This window comes from Dermochelys coriacea, chromosome 2 (assembly GCF_009764565.3).
Source record: "Dermochelys coriacea isolate rDerCor1 chromosome 2, rDerCor1.pri.v4, whole genome shotgun sequence".
Lineage (NCBI taxonomy): Eukaryota > Metazoa > Chordata > Testudines > Dermochelyidae > Dermochelys > Dermochelys coriacea.
In genome coordinates, this window is record NC_050069.1 from 113,354,812 (window position 1) to 113,377,290 (window position 22,479).

Genomic DNA, 22,479 nt, shown 5'->3' on the forward strand with positions numbered 1-22,479 from the left:
TGTCTGCAGCGATGAGAGACGCGTTGCGATTGGCCGGCTTTGGCCGGTCGCGGCGGAGGCGGGGAGGCGGAGCGGATATATGGGGGGCGCCAGGGCCGGCGGCCGGTCTGAGCGCGGCAGGGCGGCACCGGCGGCTCGCGCGCACGAGTGGCCGGGGGGGGGGGGAGGCGGCGGAGCGGAGACACACACCGCGGCGCACTGGGCAGGGTGTGTGGCTCGGTCGGCGACGGCAGCGGCCGCGCTGGCGGTGGATGTCTGCCCCAGCCATGCTGTGCTATGTGACCAGGCCGGACGCGGTGGTGATGGAGGTGGAGGTGGAGGCCAAAGCCAACGGCGAGGATTGCCTCAACCAGGTGAGGCGCCGCCCCGGGGGCCCTGGAAGCCGCCGTTGCGGAGATCGCGACCAGCCTTCTCCTTCCCCCCCCCCCCCCCCCGGCTCCTCCCTTCATGCGGCGGCAGCGGGGGGGCTGGTAGCCGCGCGGGAGCGGGGGTGCCTGCACGGGCGGGGGTGGGGGGGGGCTGGTGCTTCAGTCGCTTTCCTGAGGCGAGTCTCCCCAGTCCTCCTCCATGTCGGCCGCAGAGGCTGCTGCGCCCTCGGGTGTTCGGTCTCCCCCGGGTGGGCAGAGGCCTCAGCGTCTCCCCTCCCCTCCCCTTGCGGCGAGTTCGTCCTTCCCAGGCTTAGGGGGCGGGGAGGGACCCCCCCCTTGCGCCTGGAGCCACCCCGAGGCAGGACCCCGGCTTGTGCTCGGGGGTCTCCCCTCCGCGTGGCGCCGCAAACATTCCCCTAAACATTGGACAGGTGGCCGGGAGGGGGCTACCCTGCTGCCTCTGATCCGTCCCTCCTCCCTGCCTCCGTTGAACCCCTGCTGCCTGCTCAGCTGACGCCACGGTGGCCAAAATAGTCAGACCTGGGTCACTCCGCCTGTGTTTGGCACCTAAACAAGTGGCCTGGTTTTCAGAAGTGCCCTTGGCTTCCTTGGGAGTTGCTGATGCTCCTAAGAAGGGTTGTGCTGGGTCGGACCAACGGTCCATCTAGCCCAGTACCCTATTCTGCAGGCAGTGACCAGTGCCAGGGGCTGCGGGTGGCCTGAACAGGGCAGTTATCCAATGATCCGGTCACTGTGGGTTCCCTGTCCTCCTCCAACTCGAGCATCTGGTAGTCAGAGGCTAGGGACACCTAGGCTCTGAGCATGGGATCGTTTCCCTGACCGTCTTGGCTAATAGCCATTGATAGAGCTATCCTTGGTGAACTTAGCTAATTCTTTGTTGAACCCTGTTGGCCTTCACAGTATCCCCTGGCAGAGACTTTTACAGGTTGACTGTGCCTTGTGTGAAGAAACACTTTATTTTGTTTGTTTGTTAAACGTGCTGCCTATTAATTTAATTGGGTAACTTGGTTCTTCAGCAGGTAAATAACACTTACTTATTTACTTTCTCATCATCATTCATAATTTTATAGATCTCTATCATGCCTCCCCCTTAGTCATCTAATTTCCACACTCCACATCATGGAGAATCGGGTCACTCTTGCTTAGATGTCCAGGTTTGAAGGGGGAAATAGCAATAACTCCTGTGATGTGTGTTTGGACCAACAGAGATGCATCCTGGTTTTTTTTGCCATTTCATATATATATAATATAAAAAATCTGTAGGTTGCCATCTGGACAGCTTCTTTAATGCTTTGCTTAGTTTTGGTGATTACTTATGCTATGAGCAGGGGATTGGACTAGATGAGCTCCTGAGGTCTCTTCCAACCCTAATATTCTATGATTCTACTGAAAAGTGATTCTGTAAGATAAATATATTTGCGTGTTGAGATTTTGTAACATGTGAGATCAGTTTTTAAAAAGCTAAAAACTTCTGTGTTTGGGTGATGGGTTTGGTATTAGCTATGTTGTAGATCCACTTGTACAAAACTTCAATTTTGGTTACAGGTATGCAGAAGGTTGGGGATTATAGAAGTTGATTACTTTGGACTGCAGTTCACAGGCAGCAAAGGAGAGAGTTTGTGGCTGAATTTGAGAAATAGGATCTCTCAGCAGATGGATGGACTAGCTCCTTACCGATTTAAACTGCGTGTCAAGTTTTTTGTAGAACCACATCTTATTTTGCAAGAACAGACAAGGTAAGATTAATCCAGTCTTGAGTGAACTTTATTTCACATTTTCATGTTCTGTAATTTAATGCTGTAAAGTAGCTGTATGTTGTCTATATCAATCATTTAGTACCTCTTATATTCAACTTATTTGCTTTTGAGCTGTATATATATAGCTTGCTGTGAAAACCTAACATGACTGTAAATGTATTGCTCTGTCTTTTTCGGAGATTGAAGCGGAAAGGTAATATTCATAATATGTAGCTAAGTATGAGAGCTAAAAACAGCGTAGTTAATTCTATGCATATTTATTGCTACAAGTGAAAGAAAAATACAGGAGGTAGCATGTGATATTTATACTGCGTTTGCATGCCCGATAGTAACCTCTCTTCCAGCATGTTACTGCAGGTCATTCTGAACTGCTTGTGTAGGAAGTGGTTTCTCCCACAATGCTTAAACTTGCTAAACTCCTTAGTCTAGTGTCACATTACAATAATTTTCAAACAGCTATAGGTCCTCTCTCAAGCTACAAAAGGAACAGCTGTTTGTTTTATTTCTCCTGTAGAAGACATACACCCCTACCCCGATATAACCTCAGTGTTATAGGTGAGACTGCGTTATATCGAACTTGCTTTGGCCCCCCTGTTCCTTGTTTCCTGACTGCCCCCTCCAGAGACTCCCCCATCCCTAATCTCCCCCAGGACCCCACTCCCTACTTAACCCCCCTGTCCCCTGACTGCTCCGACCCCTATCCACACACCCCCCCAACAGACATTCACCAGCAACAGTGGGAACGGAGCAACACAGCCCCAGCCTGCTCCACTCCGCCACCTCCAAGCTGTGGTGCTCCACTTCCCCTGCTGGTGATTGTGGGGAGGTTGGGGAAAGGATACCCCCCGTACTCACTAGTGGTGGGAAGCAGAGCACCGTGGCGGAGTAGAGCCAGCTGGGGCCAAGCTGCTCCGCTTCCTGCTGCCAGTGAGTGTGGGGAGGTTGGGGAAAGGACGTTCCCCGCACTCACCTGTGGTGGGAAGCGGTGGCCCCAGCCCGCTCCACTTTCCTTGCCCCAGCTGTGTCACGGTGGGGTGGTGTGTTGGGGAAAGGTCCTGCACTCAGCTGCAGCGGGAAGTGGAGTGCTGTGGCTGGGAGCAGGTTGGGGCTGGGCTGCTCTGCTGCTGGTGAGTGCAGGGGGAATCCTTTCCCCCAAGCCCCCTCCCCCAAGTGACATGGCTGGGGCCGGGGCGAGGGAAGTGGAGTGGGCTACTTCCAGCCCCTCGCTAATTACCTGGGCCACTCTGGGACTGTGGGGACCCCACAAGTGCCCCCCCACAGCCCCTGCCTCCCAGACCATGGGGGTGGGAGGGAGCCCCTGACCACCCCTGAGACCCTCTGCCCCTTATCCAATGCCCTGGCCCGGCACCCTTAACATGCTGCGAAGAGCAGCGTGTCTGAGCTTTACTGCCTTGTATGCGCACCCGTGTTCTATCGGGTAGAGGTGTACTAACAAAGCACAATAACTAAATTGATGATGCATTACATTTCAGAAAAATGCATCGTTATCCATCTTTTGAGTTCCAAACTCCTGCAAAAATGGTAATAAAGCCCTATTGATTTTAATTTATACGAGAAAATGTCACATCTTCACTGGATGGGTCAATAACTTTCTTCCTTTTGAACTAGCAACATAAAGCATTTGTGTATTTTAATTTCTGTCAGGTTCTAGGTTCTAGTGTTAGATGGGGGCCATAAACTGATGAACTCTGTCTGAAAACAAATAGCACAAAATACGATCCACTATCTTAATGTGAAATTCAAGTTTATTATGAATATGCATATCCCAGGATTGTTGGATATTTCACCCTTCATTTTACCAGAAATTTTCAGCTAATTCATTTGTGCAGTGTGGCTGCTGGTCTAATATGTAATCCTCCTATGTAATAAGCATTCAGATCAGATGTGTCCTTTTTCTCCTCTTTATGATGTATGAAGATTTGAATTTTTTTAATTTGTTTTATAATAGAAATTCAAATCCTTTCTATCTTGGAAATTCTTGGTCATCCAGAGATTTAGTGAAAGTGCCTTGACAACTTCCTGAAAGTATAGCAGTTGAGAGTGGAAGGAGTTTAAGTGGTACTTTTACATGCTGAATTCCAATGAACATTTGAGTGAGAATCTTATAAAGATAGAATACTCCCGAGTAGTCAGTTAAGGTGACAGAGCTCATGGTCTAAAGCCCGAGAACTTCCAAAAAATCTTGTATAACAAGGGAAGAACTGGCTTGACATTCTTGATATTTCTCTGGTTGAAAAAGTCAGAAAAAATGTATAACTTCCTTTATAATAAAAAAGGACAAACTTAGTTTTAACTGAGGGCTTATCTACACTCCGGACGTTATAGTTGCCTGCTACAGCGCTGTAGCTGGGCTATGTAGATGCCTGCTACAGTGATGGAAGGGATTTTTCTGTTGATTTATTGTTAGTTCATCCCCACGAGAGGTGGTGGTTAGGTTAACAGAAAACATCTTGCATTGAAGTCATAGCATCTATACCAGGACTTAGGTTGGCTTAACTGCATCTCTCGGGGTAGCTAAGTCAGCCTAAATTTTAGGTTTAGACCAGGCTTGAGACCACCTATCTTTGTGGTGTAAATTACACAAACATAAACTTTTTTGCACTCACATTGATGTAAGTAGGCCTTTTAGGCTACATCTATCCTAGATAATTAAACGATCAACTGAACTGGTGGGGTTACAATGGTGCAAGTTGCAACTGTGTAGACTGCACTAAGCAATCCTCTTTTGGATATACACAGCACTCTTGAACTGCATAATGCCTGTTTGTCTTGTGGTCACATTTCTGGTTTAATTCAGTTGATTCCAATATTTCTATCCTGAAGAAAGTACTACATGTGGTCCCTGAAGGCCAGGAGCTACAGCCTGGTACACATTCTCTCACTCACTGCAGATGCCATGGCATTCTCAGGCCTGTATAAGGGGAAGACATTGAGGAGGGAGAGCAGGCCAGAAGCTTGTCTGAGCTGTCACTGAATAATGAGCAGGTGCACTGGCATGTTTGGAGGATCATTTGTACCATTACAGCTGCAACACCTTGTTTCTTCATTGACATTGCAACCATGCAGATAACACAGGAATAGTCAGCTTTATTCAAAGCAGTTGTGCAAATGCCTGTGCATTGTTGATGAAAGTTTTGTATGTAAAAATATGTTGGTGTCAAGTGGTCCAAATAGTGATTAACATGACAATTTCTTCAGTGTAGATAAGGCCAGGAAGTCTAGCTTGTACCACATTACATATTGCCTTTGAAGTTAGCTTATGTACTTCACACCTTGACATCATGACGTATGCAGATCACAGCACTGGATTTTCCTTAAATCAACTAAATACCACACTTGTTTTTAAATTACAAAAGCATGTTAGCTGCAAATTACTAGAGACGACAATATTGAAGAGCTGGAGTGACACAGTTGTCAGACACTGTTTTTTGCCCCTTTTGGAATGGTTTTAAAGTCAGAACACAAATAGGCAATTTTACCATTTCATTAGAAAGAACTCTATGCTAACACTTATTATTTAACTCAGAGTCCTGGTCTATGATCAGAAGTTAAATTGACCTTGCTACATTGCTCAGGTCCATGAAAAATTTGATGCTCTGAGCACCATATTTAGGTCAACCTAACCCCTGGTGTAGATTTAGTAAGGTTGACAGAAGAAGTCTTCCATTGACCTAGCTATCACTTCTCAGACAGGTGGATTACGTACATCAAGAAAAGCCTTTCATTGATGTAGGAAGCGCCTCCACTGTGGCTCTACAGCTGTAGTGTAGTCATGGCCTGAGTGTTTAGTTTACAGTGTTGTCTATAATTCTTATGTCAGTTATGTGTTCAAAACAACTTCTATAAAATAGATACCAGAAAGCTGTTTTGACTGAGTACTAACCTCTTTCTTGCCTATGTGGAAAATAGTGACTTAAATATTTTCTATGATCTTTATTTTTCTTGGCATTGCTAGGCTTTCCAGGGCATAGCAGATTAATTTGTCTAACCTTTATGGCCATGAAACAGCTGCCATTAGTTAAGTAAGTGGAGGTGTGCATGAAGTATCTTATGCCTACTAAATTTTTTTTCCTTTTTAAGAGTGGGGAAATAGTTGCTTTTATTGGTGCTCTAATGTGGGATTCAGTTTGTTGGCTGGCTGCTGGGTTTTTTTAAATCTAAATCCTTCATTGTGGTGAACTATGGCTGCAAAGTTCACAAATTTAGACTGGTTTCCATTGAAATAAAAGGTAAAATGGCCAATGCAGGCATAGCTCTATTGAAATAATATGCTGTGGCAACTCAAATTTCCCAAGCAAGTTTTCTCAGACATGTAGAAAGGAGCAGGCCTATTTCAAGGACATATGTTGTATACTTTTCCAGTCTTTGAGGTTTCTGTGGTATTCTTTGAGTAGGAAATTCCTTGAGAAAATCTACTTTTTCATTTTATCTGAAACATTACCAGTTTATGTTCTAACACAGTTTAAAAGAAATTTCCATCTTTCATGGTTTTCAAAATATTTTTTTGCATTTGTAAATAGACATTTTAACAGATGGTCCAGGCTTGGTTAAAGTAGTTTGTTCATTAGAGTAACCTATACTGTCAAGTGATCACTTTAACGGGTTCTTGCTCCATTGAATTCAAAGGAATTGGGGTTTAAGGAGTGGTCTTTGCTGTATCAAAGAACTTGCTATAAAACAATTCTCTAACAGAAGGCAAATGGGATTTTAGAGTAGGGAAACAAATGAGTTTGAAGCTGTGATCCAAGATGATTGGCAGACTTCAGAAGCAGTTTTAGCTTATACTTTCAGATGGGTTTGTTAAACTTTAAAACCTCAGAAGTGACTAGGAGTGGCTCTTTTGTACTTGTTTTAGCAATGAGAGGCTCCAGTGGAGGATATATGGCTCCCTATGGTAAAATGATGGTAATGTAACTTTAGGTCATTGACTGCGAGTAACCCCTGACTAATAGCTACTAGGCATGTCTAACAAATCAGTGACTGCTGCATTGGAACACAGCCCAGGATCTGAAGACATTCAATTCCTGATTGGCTTAGAACTCTTGTCTCGAGGCAGAAAGTTCTGCTTTTGTGGTTAAAAGATTTCTTTGTGAAACAAGTACCAAAGAAGTCTTGGAACTTGTCATCTTTTATAACAATAAGCAATGTTTGCCAAACTATATGAAGGGACAAATTGCAGTAAATAGTAATACTTTTGAAATGTACTGCTTTATTATTTTGTATGTTAAGATAAACTCTCAACTTGAGCCCATATGTACAAAATGTGCATTGTTTATGAAGTATAGCATTGAAATTAATTTTAAAGTAAAGATTATTCTAAGTAAAATAAAACAAGCTTAATTTTAATTTTTTAACTCTTTATTTAGGAATGTTTAAACAAGTTATGAATCCTTGCCTGGTAAATATCAGAAACCAAACCATTACCACAGTTAGCTTTTTTTTTTTAGAGACTAACAAATTTATTAGAGCATAAGCTTTCGTGAGCTACAGCTCACTTCATCGGATGCATTTGGTGGGAAAAAGTCCCAATGGGATTACCAAAGGAGCCTTTGGTAATATCAACAATTTGTGATATTTGGTTATGGATTGCATCGCAATACTCTGACTGGATATGACTGCTGGATAATCATAAAATCTTGTCTTTCACCATAATTTCTCCAGCATTTATTTCCTTTTTATATTTTTAACCTGACTGATGTGAGGTACCCTTTAAACAGTATCTTAAAGAAATTTTATTTTATTGTGTTAGACTGAGTTTGGTAGTCTTTTTTTTTTTTTTCCAAATCAAGCCTCATACCTCTGGGGTAATTTGTCCACATCTTTTTTCCAGTATGTAATATATGGACACTTTATTTTGTTGAGAGCTTTCTGCAAAGATTGATGTCAATTAGTTGTTTTGTTTCCTAATTGACCAGAGGCATTACTTCTATTAAAGTTAGCTTTCTATTTAAAACAGGTTTTCTAGAAAGCTGAGAAACATGCCTGACTAAAACAAGGTTTATTAATGTTATATCAGTAATCTGACACCGAGACAAAGTAGGTTATATAATTTACTTGTGTGACTGGGTTGAAAATCAGATATTCATATATAGCTCTTGGCACCCTTTTGTCACTGACATATTAGACTTTTCAGAGTAATGAACTAGCATTTAAAATAGCTTTCTTTTACTTGCTTTGAAAACAGTTTTGTTCAAAAATATGGCATTGCCCTATTCCTTTGAGGACTGTTTTGTTGTGTATTTTTGAAATGTACATATAGTGACTTAGGAAGACAGCAAAGAAGCAAAATAAGCGTTCTGTTTTAAAGACCAGTACAATGAACTTCTTCATTACTACATGACCTAGTTGCACTTATGGGCTAATGTTAGTAAGAATGGCTGGTTTGTTGATGTAAATTTATACCTAGTTTAGACATTTGATTATATGGGGGATAGAATGAGGAAATGGCCAGTTTCTTTCTTATTTTACATAGTAACACTGGCTGCACATGGAATTGAATTAGATGTTGCCCTCTTATTTTAAGAGCAAATAAAAGCTCACTGCTGCCATTGAAACTAGTGTTTGCTGAATGCATCCAATTGTTTATCTGAAGCAGAGTTGAATAGTGTTAGTAACCTTTCACCTACTTTTACAGAGAGCAAACTAGGATAGAGATACTGGGAAATATAATAGGAGTACACCAGTGCAGTTTGTTTCTCATATCAGGTAACTAACATATTGGATCATCTTGTTGGGGTAGGTGGGCCTTATTTTTCAGCTTTTTCAGGTGGTGGTTTTTCAACAGTAACTCCATTTTGAGAGAATTATACTTCATAGTTCAAATTCACCTCATGCAAGGAGCTGCAAATTACATTTCAGTATCAGTGAGAGGACACCCAGGTACTAGAGGGGTTTAGCTCCCAAAGGACCGGCAGTATTTCTACTAGGAGCACAGTAGCTGGAGGTTCCAAGAGATGTATGTTCCTGGTTGTGCCACCTGGTTTTTGAGAAATACTGGTCACCTATTGCCTCTCCCACCACAAGCAGAGTGGAGATTGCAGCTCTTTTTTTGCTAACTCAGCCTCATTCCCTTGTAGGCACCATTCTGCTGGAGTGTGGAACAAGAAAGGGATTAAGACAGCCCTGTTGGACTGTTCCCATATTTACCTTACTAGACTAAAAAGATTTTTAATTACCTTTATGGATACAAAAGGAATATTTTGACATCAGAACTTGCATATTAAGTGTGAACTTTTTTCTTGAAGGGGAAGTAGAATTTCAAGTCTGACTTAAAATCTGGAATGTGTACAATTATGCTTTCTGTGCGCTGTTGAATTTTGCCCCTGTCCAAATTTCATTATGGCTCCTAAGTACCTGTTTCTGTTTGCAACAGCTGTCACTCCAAGGACTCTGCATAAATCATGTATGAAGAGAGGAACAGTAGGCACAACACGTAGATTTGTGTTAGTGATTAGGGTTGGTAGTTTTCAGTACCCCTAAAATTATTTTCATACTGTCGACCATTTATACAAAAATCCTTATGTTGACTACCTTTTCTGCATCACTAGTATTGCTTTTTTACATTGGCAAAAAAAGTACTATAAAAAAATAAATCTAAGCCAGTATGCATTTGATTCTGAATTTTTTCTAAGGGTTTGTGTATGCTGCTAAAACATCAATAAAATTTGTATGAGAAATATTAGGGCAGTATAAAAGAGACAAGATTAAAATAATTTTAATGTTGTAGGTGCTTGGCCAGAAACCTCTTGGTACTGTTCCAATTGCCTTAAATGCTTTATTTCAAAAATAAATGGGACTCCTGAGTCCTGTTATGGGCTACAATTAGCTAGAAATGTCAAATTGAAGACTAAGGGCTTGTCTAAATGGGAGTTGGCATACTAACTAAAGGTGTGAAGTTAATGCACATGTATTAGTGCATTAAATCCCTGTGTGGATCCTTGCAATCAGAAGTAAAGTGGCCTTAATTCCAAGGATCAAGCTACAGCAAACTAAGGCCATTTTACTTCTGAATGAGAGGATCTACTTTAGGGTGCAATGCACTTTAATGTATGCACCCTAACTTCACCTTTAGCTAATTCTCAACTTTGGTGATTTATCCTGTATGGACAAACCTTTAGCTACTTGTCAATTCTGACAATAATTCTGTAGATTATATTTTGAGGTAGTCTGCTTTATATCCAGAAATATTTTGGAGCACCTGGCTTCATTCTTAAACAAAAATACTCATACTCAAAACAGACAAGTTTTAATATCCTAATGCTATACAATCTTGGGTGCATTACACTGGAGGCAAGAAATTTTGAATGATTGTCATGCAGGAATACTACAGTTAAACTTGAGAGGAGGATTTGTCCTGCAGAGTAGTAAGATTAAACTCTTAACTTCAATTTTTTCCTATTAGTGTTACAACCTTATGTGAATCCATGATTGCAGGTCTTCAAGGGAGGTATGTGTGACTTTCTATTACTGCATTGGAAAACAGTTTTTCTGTATACAAGTGATTTCAGAGCTGCTGTTTTTTACATTCTTAGTAATGTCAGAAGTGTGCCAAAGTCTGGGAGATATTAAGATCAACACAAACCATGGTAAAACTTCATATAAGAATGAAAATTTGCATTATGAAGATTTGCTTTGTTTTTTATAGAGGTTTTAAGATTGAAGTGATGCTGTACAACTGGTTTGGAAAAAAAATTAAAGAACTAGTTGTTTGAATCAGTCACATGATATAAGAGAAAAAGGAATCTTAGAACTGGTGAAGTACTAACTTTTGTAGCAATTCTAATGAGACTAAAGTAGTGTTTTTTCCAGCATGTTTCTAAGGGTTAAAAATGTATCCTTGCATAACTAAAATTTTAAATAATGTAGTCATGCAACTTGGTCAACGACTGTTTAATTCAGTTTTAATAAACTTGTTGAACTGAAGTAGTTTATAGCAACTGGTGCAGTTTAAAAAAAATTAAATAGAAACCAACTTAAAGAAGGCTTTGGTTTTTGCATTAGTGAACTGCTACAGGAATGCTTCTTGGGACTGCCACTTCATTTTTATCTTGACTTTCCAGTAAGTTTTCTGAATGTGCTGAATCTCTCTGCCTTGTTGAACAGAATGTCCTAGAAATGAATGCATAGATCTGAAGAATTGAGCACCTTTTGCCTTAAAGATCCACCTGAGTCTGTCCTGGCTTTTGGAGATCCAATAAAAGCTTTGTACTCAAGTCCCAAAACTAGTTTGCAGAAATTTGGTTTAATGCTTCCTGGCTCAAGAATGCTACAGGTAGTCCATTCAGCCCTGCAGATGAACTTTGCAGAATTAGGAATCTAGTTCTTCTAGTTCATAACTCTTCATGTTAAGTAACACACTGTTTTAATTTGGTGATCTGCCCTGGGTAGTATCAGCTGACTTCACCAGATTCTGAGGTTCTGATTGTTTCACATGTATCAGGCAACTGGAACCTAGATATTGATTAAAATTGACTGATTAAAATGACTTTGGGGAGTGTGAACTGAAACAGGTTGTATGAAGAGGGAACACTGGTCAAAATTAGCATTTTAAATGTTGAGCGCTCTGTAACCAAAGATTAAAGCCTCTAGAAATTTTTCCATCCCAATTTTGCTTCCTGTCTGCCCCATTCAAGTGTCCTTTTATAAAAAATAAAGGTGAAAAAGTTACAGTGGGCTTCTATCTGACTATTTATCTGGCCCCCATTACCATGATATCTAAACACCTCACAACACCTCTGTAAGCTAGGGAAGTACTGTTATCTCCATTTTATAGTTGATGAACTGAGTCACAGAGAGGCTAAGTGACTTGCCCAAGGTCACACTGGAATTCTGTATCTTCCCTGCATCTTCACTTTTTAGGCTTGATAGGTCTTTAGCAAGAGAAGGTGGAAGTGGTTCTAGAACAGTTGTATCTATGTAGTTGGTTCTCTAATGCATTTCTATTTGCTGGAGAAATCTTTTAGCTTTTTCACAGCTCCCTGTTGATGTCTGTAGGGCCTTCTCAGTAATGGTAAAGATTGTCTTGTTGTTTCTCCTGTATAATCAAAGTGCTGTCAACTGCGCAAAGAACACTGAATTTTTTTTGCCTTTTTTAGTTGTAATCTTGTCATTTGCAACTATAGTAGGAGTAAATTTTTCAGGCAGAGAATGTTTTCAAGTTTGCTGTATCCCTTTAAATGTCACTGTTACATATATCATAAGTACTTTCAAAGAGCAGTATGCAGAAATGTATAAACAGACTTTTCATTTTTCTAATCTTGGGGGGGAGGCAAAGTTGAACAAATGATTACTGGTAGACAGCTGTCTTGGCCAGAGCAAGTCTGAGTAGTTTAATTTAGATAACCTGCATTAATTGCTCTTAAAGTTAAATATATTGTCAGATTGCATGCATGTGGCTAAAATTTCAATTTGATATAAACCCTAGAGTTAAACATGACGCAATTTTTTTAATAATGCTTCAGGTTTTTTAGAGGTAAACTGCAAAGCAAAAATTTTTTCATGATGCATAAGGATTGCTTTATAAAACAATTTTGGTTAGTTTTTATATTTGGTGTATCAATTCTCTTTTGTGTGTGATTGAAGATCTAAGCATCCCTTCTCTTCCCCTCCTCCCTGGAGGGGGAGGGGGGGGAAAGAGCTGCAACTCGGGTTGCAACTCATCACCATTCAGGCCTTGGCTAGCTCTTGTTATTTTTAGTCTTTACAATATTTTATTAACTTTCTCATTCTAACTGTAGCAAATGTGAAATCTGCTGCTCAGTGCATCAAATTGGTTGGCAAATGTGTAAGGATTACCAAATGTAAGAATTTACCTGACTCAGCATGTCTAAAGTTAAAAAGGTAGGGAACTGGTGAACAAGTTAGCTGAAGTAATGAAAATGGATAGTTCTTCTAAAATAAATGGTCTAAAATAAACATGGTCAAAAATTGATTAGGAAGATAGGTTTTAATTCATCTCAAAATGCAGAAAATACATTTATTTTAATTCTTAAAGATCAAATATGCCATTGCATAAAACTTCACTGTTGAAATGGAAGCGCAGAATATTGATTCCCAAATAAGGTCTGGTCTAAACTGTAAAATTGACCCAGCTACGTCGCTCAGGGGTGTGCAGACCATGCTAGATGGGTGGAAGAATTCTTCAATTCACCTAGCTACCCCCTCAGTGAAGATTTCCTACAGCACCAGGAAACCGCCTTATGTCGCTGTAGTGAGTATAGACACTGAAGTGCTACAGTGGCATAGTGCTGCAAGTGTAGACATAGCTTAAGGCCTGGTCTACACTGAAAAGTTAGGTCGACGCAACTACATTGCTCAGGAGTGAAAAATCCACACTCCTCAGCATCAGGGTTACACCAGGGGCTAGATCAGTTTACACAGGTGGTTAGAATTCTTCCGTTGACCTAGCTACTGCCTCTTGGGAGTTGGATTACATAGCCTGACCGGAGAACTCCTGTTGGCATAGTAGTGTCTATGCTGAAGTGCTACAGTGGGTAGCATTTCAAGTGTAGACAAGCCCTTATGTCCCTGTTCCAGACCTTGGAGTAGCTCAGCATCTTATTTCAGGATGAGTCTGTTTTAACACCCAAAATATGGCAATTAGTCTGTGATCACATTGATTTCCATCACCAGGTTTAACTGATTTAAATTGGCAAGCAGGAAACCATGACTTAATCTTTTTTTGCATTTGTACTCTGTAGTTAGTTTCCTGAAGTAAGTAAGGTTGATTCTCATTGGTTGGTAACTCTTAAAACATGTTGATTTGAAACAAAAATGTGGCCTTTATACTAAATTTGGTGGAATACTGTATCCTTCTGGTTAGCAAGAGTATCTACACATTTAAGCAGTTGCAGAGCTTAACATTCGTTTGTTCAGGTTCTTAATTTTTATGTTTTTATTATGTTAGAAAATGAGTGAAGCATTTTCATATTTACTAGATTAATTTTTTACATGAGACTTGTTTCAAGCTATATGTGGATGGAAAATTAAATGTACAGAACCAATATTTTTCTAAAAGTTTGGTTTTATTAATTCTATAAAACTACGTTCAGTGTGCTGGATACATAAGAAAAAGTTGATCAAACATAATGACAGGTTTCAGAATAGCAGCTGCGTTAGTCTGTATTCGCAAAAAGAAAAGGAGTACTTGTGGCACCTTTTTCTTTTTGATCAAACATGTTTTGCATTTAAAACTGTTTTATTAAACAAAGGAAGTATTAGTAGTTACTGAATTGAACTGGTGGTTTCTGGTCATCGGGCCCTTCAAGATTTTAGAACTAGAACACCTCATCTTTGCACCTAATTTTTATTTATAATTTGGAATATTAAAACAGGCTTTCCTGCTTTGTTCAATTCTGCTTCGGTTTCTCACCTTTGAATAAACCCCAACTAGTTCAGTTCAATGACTAAACTGACATGAAGAAAATATTCTCTGCATCTGCAGAAGAGACTACTTCTGTCAAAAGCTGTTTTAGCATTTCAAACTCTGATTCCTGGTGCTTAGTGAGTGACTACCACCAATTCAGTGATTTGACTTCTTTTGAAACAGCTGAAAGTACATACTGCTTGAAGTCTATTTTTTATGTAATGTAAATTATTTTTATAGTTTATAATTTAGGTCTAAATATAGGTTGTCAGACTTTAAATTGGTTTAATTTAAATTGATTTAAATAAGTCTGAATTTTTCAAATTGATTTTTATCCATCCTGTTTTTTCAGCTGTTTAGCCAACATGACAGATCCAAATATAAAGGTCTGAGGCTAAGCCCAGAACAGCAATAAATGGCTGAATAAATATGCTTGCAAAGTAAACAGTGTGTATGTGTGTGTATGTGTGTATGTATGTGTGTATATATATGTGTATTCATTCATAGCAATTTTATAGGTTTTTCAAGTATTTTTCACTGGATTCTTTCAGGCTGGGGAAAATCACACCACCTCTGTAAGAGTACTATTGGAGAGCTGTTTGTTTTGAATAAACAGAAAAATTTCCCACAGATTTCTCAACTGTAATATTTCACAGAACTGCATGTGCTGATTTATGCTTAGTCTTTTACAATATTCGCTTCACTTAACTATGAATGATAGTGCATACTGAAATAATGCATATTTATTTAGGAATGACAGTGCAACAACATAACTACATGGGTTGCCTTTTACATGTAATATGAGTGCTTTATTTGTTTAATCTGTAATTTTCACTTGATAACATTTCAGATACTCACTGATAGTGAGAATTTTTTTAATAGACTTAAGATATTTGAACTTTTTGGACTTGCTGGACAGTTCAGTATTTAAATGAAGCTGCTGAAAGAAACTCATCTTTTAATGTAGGCTGGCTTTTGAAAAGATAGCATAAGTGTTAACAAGATCAAGTCAGTTTTCTAACTCTGATGCCAAAACTATTCGGTATTTAATATGCTCAGTGACCATTTGAGTCTCAAACAATTGACTTCTATGCTAGTCAAACTTTTTAAACATAAAATAATTTTCTTGCAGGCATATGTTTTTCTTGCATATAAGGGAGGATCTTTTGGCTGGTAATCTTCAGTGTTCTTCAGAGCATGCCATTGAACTTAGTGCATTGTTGGCTCACATGAAGTTTGGGGATTATAACCAGAATACTGCCAAGTACAGCTATGAAGAGTTCTGTGCAAAGGAGCTCACTACTGCGACCTTAGACAGGTAAGTAACTGCTGTAACTACTCTACCAGTGGCAAAAATTGTTTAAGAATTTAAATTAGTAAATGATGTCTGCCTATTTGGTGCTAAAATGTAAGTGTAAGTGGTGATGCAAAAAAATCAGAGCTAGTGTTAGTCAGCTATTCTTTGAAAGGAAACAAACTCTAACCAGAATGTTTTTAATGAAAGTGGCCCTACATATCTGCTGCATTTGTAGACAGTAGTTTACATTTCCTTTTTGGAAATAGAAAGTGGTAACTGTTTAAATATTCCTTGATTAGGAAGTAAAGGTAGCCTAAATAGTCTTTCATATAGAAGACTATTTGTCTAAAGGTACAATTTTAGGACTTTAGATACCTAGACTCTCCATAATTTTAATACCCTTAGATTGTGTTGTAAACAAGCCAGAGTCTACTCCCTGCGCATGCGCACATTTTTCTAGTGTAAAGCCTGAATGTCGAGGAGAAAAATTCTAATGTATTTGCATGCATGTGAATTTTTTACTGCTAGGAACTTTGCGATCTGAAAGCCTTTCAAGGCAAGGGACAGTTTCTAAAATAGCATGCAGCTTTTTCTTTATATTTATATGAAGAAAGGATCTCTCTCTCTCTCTCTCTCGATCCTTTAAATAGTCCAAAAATATTTAATTAGTTCTGTCACTTCAATGATCAAACATATAGCCAGCTATAACTAAACAGACCAACTAATTTAGTACTTTTATATAAGGACCACCTAACTTCATCATTTAGAACCTTGTTAAAATGAGATGTTGCTGTAAATTACTGAATATGGCTGAATGGTTCACCTATCAGTCTTTTTTTATCCACAGTATTACTGCAAAGCACAAGGAACTAGAAGGGCTGAGCCAGGCTTCAGCAGAGTACCAGGTTCTGCAGATTGTGTCAACACTGGAGAACTATGGAGTAGAGTGGCACTCAGTGAGAGACAGTGAAGGGCAGAAACTTCTTATTGGTGTTGGGCCTGATGGCATCTCCATCTGTAAAGATGACTTCAGCCCCATTAACAGGTAAGTTCTTGGGGCAAAAGAATCTCATCTTCTGACTTTTCTGTGAGCTATACTTTGGTTCTATACCTATATAATCAAAACTGTGGTGTTCTAAAGGAGAGGTGTTTAAAATCTTTTGTATCTTTGTGTTCTGGTTTGGACCATGCAAGAGCTGCCAAAGCATGCAGTGCCTGGCGATTTATCCACTTCTGATAGCCTTTTCATCAGGAGACCATTGATTTAAAACACTGTGTTTGGGGCTATACAAATTATGTGCTTCCATGGGGATTGTATTAGTGGTATAGCTGTCCTGTACTTGTTCATTGTAGCATTTTCAATCTAGCATTATAGAAGATTGGGAAGGCCTCTTTGTTTGCAAAGTAGCTGTTAATTTCTTCTGGGTAGTCTTAGAGGACGTTTCTCATAGTACAATGTGTGAGTGGCTGTAGAAATTGTCTTAATTTTTAGGAGAATAATCCCCCCCACACGCACACTACTCATAATTTTCTATTCACATTTAGGATTGCTTATCCTGTTGTTCAAATGGCAACCCAGTCTGGGAAGAATGTGTATCTGACGGTCACCAAGGAGTCTGGTAATAGCATAGTTCTCTTGTTTAAGATGATCAGTACCAGAGCAGCAAGTGGACTGTACAGAGCAATAACAGAGACGCATGCATTTTACAGGTTTGTATTACTAGTGGAGTAAATCACTCTTCCTACCTTTTCAACAGCAGTTGAGTCAGGATTTAAACTTGGCACAGGATTGTAGGTATTTGACACTTCTTCAAACTACCTTGCATTTTAGATATTCCCCTGCAGAATTCCATCATATCTTTGCTGCTACTCCTGCACACACAGCACCAGGAATGGTATGAAACAAAATTCAAACATAGTCCTACTTTGCTTCTGTTCTCTCCAAGAGCTGGATAGATTCTTATTGTTGAGGTTTTCTAGGGTGAGAATATACAAGATATTTCTCTGCACTACCACAATATACATAGCACTTCCTCAGAATGAGAACTAAATCGCTTTCTAATAGATACCTCAGTAAGCAGTAGACACTAATATATACTAGAAATGTAAACCAGTTATAATTTATGGAAAACATCAAAATCTATAGCTTCATTCCTCTAATTCTGATTTTAAAAATCCTTGCAAATACAGCTGTCATATATAGAAACAAAATTATGTAGGCTAACCATGCTGTGGATCTTCCATCCTTCGTGGGTGTCTGAGCTCAGGGAACAAATAAGATACATTGAGGTTTCAGTATTAACTAATCAAGTTTTTCACTTGTCTCATGGGTTTGTCTTGTAGGTGTGACACTGTTACTAGTGCTGTCATGATGCAGTACAGTCGAGATTTAAAGGGCCACCTAGCATCCTTGTTCCTGAATGAAAACATTAATCTTGGCAAAAAGTATGTCTTTGACATTAAACGAACATCAAAGGAGGTTTACGATCATGCGAGGAGGACTCTTTACAATGCTGGTATTGTGGATCTTGTTTCAAGAAGTGACCAAACGCCACCAAATTCTCCCCTTAAGTCTTCAGAAAGTAATATGAACTGTGACAGCTGTGAGGGTCTCAGCTGTCAGCAAACAAAAGCTCTTCAAGAGAAGTTGCAGAAGCTGAAGGAGTCTATGCTATGTATGGTGTGTTGTGAGGAAGAAATAAATTCAACCTTTTGTCCCTGTGGCCACACAGTATGCTGTGAGACTTGTGCTGCCCAATTGCAGGTAATTGCAATGTCACTTGGGACATTCCACACTAATGTGTTAAACAGCTGATTTCACTTTACAATTCATTTTTTACAAGTATAATTAACTGATCTTGACCAATATACTTAGCAAAGTTTGATTTGGTATTTAAACTCAGTTTGCATAATGTCTTAGTTCACAATGTTACATTTAGATAAGCTAAATAGGTGAGGCTGTAGTATGAAGAAAGACAATGTAGGTGAGGTAATTTATTGGACTAGCTTCTGTTGGTGAAAGACAGGTTTTTTGAGCTTGCACAGAGTTCTTCTTCAGGTCTGGTATAGTATGTAGTCATTACTTTTGATGTAAATTAAGGTATTTTTTGCAGGGAAGTTTCTTGTGTTGTGTTGGAAATGTAGAGACAGACCTGAATACTTCAGTCTCACCAACGTTTATTCATTAAGGTGATGACTTTGTGCTCATGAGACATACAGGGTCTCTGAAAATTGTCGTGAAGGAGTGTTCCCTAATACTTTCTATCTTCTCTCCAGTCATGCCCAGTTTGCAGGTCTCGGGTAGAGCATGTCCAGCATGTGTATTTGCCAACCCATACCAGTCTCCTCAATCTGACAGTGATATGATCAACATGTACACTTCTGAAGCATCATGTACTTTTTACAAACTGCACTAAGATGAGCTACAGCCATTGATTGTGAAGAAGGCAATCACTCCAGCTTCTGCCTACAATCGGAAGCAAAACCCCCACTACACCTTTGGGTCGTGGAGGGGTCAATATTCTCTGTTCAGCATGCCCAAGAAGATGGTTTTGGGACATCTTGTGAAAATAGAACTCCAAATTCATGTCATCTAAAGGATGAAAAAGTTCTTCTTGATGCATGAGCTTGCAATGTGGTAATATTGCCAAAAGCTAGGTAATTCTGGGGAACGTTGTGTAAAGTCAATTTGATATACCCAGCAGGGATATTTCAATATGTAGTTTTACACATTTTATAATTGGTTTTAAGTTTCTTTTTATTTTGTTCCTTTAGTGTGATCACTCCATTATTTTAATAGCAAAACTAGTGTTTTTTTACAAATTTATACATCAGTTTTAGTGTGATCATAGTTTGTGTTTAGTAAATTCTGAAGTGAGGGGGAACTATTTTAAAAATCCAGTATTTTTAAAAACCTGAGGTTGCAAGGCTTTAAGCAAGCAGTTGTATTTAAATCAGCAATCTAATCAAAGCTTAATTCAAATCAGTGATAATTTTGGAAGTGTTCTTTGCAGCAAATTTTAATTTCTGGATGTTAAGGGGTTAATCAGGAAAGTCTCTCCTGCTTAGTAATGATGCTCCACTGAGGAAATGTTCTGGGGTTTTGCTTGCAAATCAAAAGGGAAAGCCATTTCCACTTGGGAAGGATGTAAGTTAGCCCACCTTAGAGATGTGTCCAGGTTGCCACAAATTCATCTGTCGTCCTATAAATCTGCCTTACCTGTGGAGGCTGATTTTGCTTGAACTATCAAAAATCCATTTTGGCCTAAATAGTGTCAACTTTGTATTTAAGTGCTTTCATATGTTTATTTTTTGAGTTGCTTGGTTATCTTTCTTGCTAAAACTTATCCTCCACCCCCATTTGGGCATTTTGGACTTCAGTCAACTAGTGTATTTTCCATGATTTACAGGAAACTTTAAGACCATATTTGGGTGCAATACTAGCTAAATTAAAGCTAGAAAACTACTGTCACTTTATTGAGATTTTCTGAGTATACTTTTCATATTGCCTTAATGTAGCAGTAATGTGTGTTTATGCATTTGTTTCTTTGCACAGACATTTTGTCAAAATATTAACTCTACTTTTTTATCACACATATTGGCATATAGACCTTACTCCAAGAGGTATTTATTTTTTCACTTTGTAAAGAAATTTTGTTTCCACATGAAGCAAGAACTCTGTCCTATATTGTAGACAACTTCTGTCTTTTTATATTCAGGTTAATAAAGGACTTTAAATCAGATGTCTTTCTACATTATTGATAGTATTTGGAAGTCTGCTTATTAGCTTTGTTGTGAGAAATCCTGCCATGTCATATATAATTTAATCCATTTCTTTGCAGTTATCATATTGTCCATTCTTTTTCATAAACCTGCATATTTTGGGACTGATCTAAGAGGTACTGACCATTTGTAACTGCCATTCAGGTTAATGGTGCTTAAAATCTTTCTATATCAGACCCTTCTTTTGTGTTCCTCTCTTGAGCTAACTGGAGGATGAAACTTTTTTCATGTTGTAGCTACCTTTTGCTTTCAAGTGATATGGCCTAAAACACCTCACTAGTTGGAGGGTCCTTAATTTTTCTTATAGAAACATTCAGAGAAAATACAAGGTTTTTGTGACTAGAAACTAAAAATGTAAGGTACTTTTGACCTAAACAAGCTTCTTACAAGATTTAGAATTTAAACTTAGAGTTTCATCAGTCCAACTGAAGCATTTAACAGAAATCCTTTTTTATACTAGTGTGTAGACACTTAGAAATTTTTTTTAAAGTTGAGCCACTAATCATCAGCTATATCACTCTTCAGTTTTGAAGGCTTCATTAGCATCACTTATCCTATTGAAGCTAAAATCTTTCCACATTTGGCCTCTACCTGAACACAGTTTAAATTGACAATCCCAGAAACCTTATTACTTGAACCTATTAATGTCACCTTAGAGCAAATGAAACAATGGTATTCCACCTCAAAATAGTGTAGTAGGTGAATGTAAATTTCATGGAATTTTCATATCTATAGCAAATCATAGTGGCCATTTCTAAGTACTTTGGAATGGCTAGGCCTGAACCAAGCACTGTACGTACTTATGCTTGCTTTTATTTTAAGCAGTTACATCTCCAAAAGACCACCATGGTTAGGGTGGATAGGAGAACTACAGTCCTTGAAAGCTGTGGCAGAACTTAAGAGACTTCTCTGAAGAGTTGTTCAGGGCTGCCTCTACATCTTACGCTACTTAAGATGAAGTAGCAGTTGTCACTGGTTGATGATGCTGAACAAATCATTGCCGGCCAGAGACTAGCTGTCAGACTTTAGCCCGCCTTGCTGCAGACTAGTACGTCTTTTCTGTTGCCAGATACGCTATTAGCAGGATATGTCTTTGTACTGTTGTCAGTCTCAGCTGTGAGGGGAGTGAATCAGGTTCAGACTACAGTGATGAGTATGATGTAAATGCTTGGAGCTAGATCTGTGGGACTGAATCAGTAATGCACAGATCACTTCTCCAAAGACAGGTTCACATTTCTTTTTGATGAATTCAAAAAGCTTCATCAGTCACTGGCAAATATGTTCCAGACCTTGGTATCTGACTGATTTTTCCTTTTAATACTTGGAGTTTTGAGGACCAAGGAGTACAGAGTAACTCTCCTATTAAGAGTGTGGAGTGATTTATCTGTATTCAAGCTTAAGAGCTCACAATACTTGAATAGTAAACCTGTGATGGTTGTCTGACCATGAGAACTGTAATCAGGTTCTGTGCATTGTAATGTCTGTGGCCACCAAATAAGCTGCCGCGTCAGGCATCTAAAATAGCCTACAGGGTTTTCTTTGCCATGTGTTGCCCTTCTGACATGATATCTCAAGTTCTGCTCTAGTATTTTGTGGAAGTTTATCCAGAAAGGGTGGTGGTCTGTCTTATGTTGTTTGCTTGGCAAAATACAGTTTGAAAATGCATGTCTGTAGTGTCAGAGTAGAGTTTTCTGATTAGCAGGTTCCCTTGTCATGGTCTGTCTGTTTAGGTGTCTAGCATTTGGGAGTCCAAATTTTTTCCCCCTACGCTGGAGAGAAAAGTTAGTTTGTATGGGGTGGGAGTAGACATACTTCAGGCTCTTGTATGGAACTTGGTTCCTTTTAGCTGCCCACTTGCAGGTTGTTCCT

The 22,479-nt window shown here is 39.3% G+C and overlaps 1 protein-coding gene across 1 annotated transcript; it reads left to right on the forward strand.

Annotated features, from left to right (window-relative positions):
• The first annotated feature begins 109 nt into the window (after nt 1-109).
• LOC119851161 (myosin regulatory light chain interacting protein) lies at nt 110-20,570 on the forward strand. The gene is made up of 7 exons (XM_038390532.1): nt 110-353; nt 1,935-2,125; nt 15,664-15,849; nt 16,676-16,873; nt 17,374-17,538; nt 18,172-18,592; nt 19,105-20,570. The coding sequence occupies exons 1-7, from the start codon at nt 252-254 to the stop codon at nt 19,192-19,194; spliced, it is 1,353 nt and encodes a 450-aa protein (XP_038246460.1). The 5' UTR covers nt 110-251; the 3' UTR covers nt 19,195-20,570.
• Nucleotides 20,571-22,479: the final 1,909 nt, after the last annotated feature.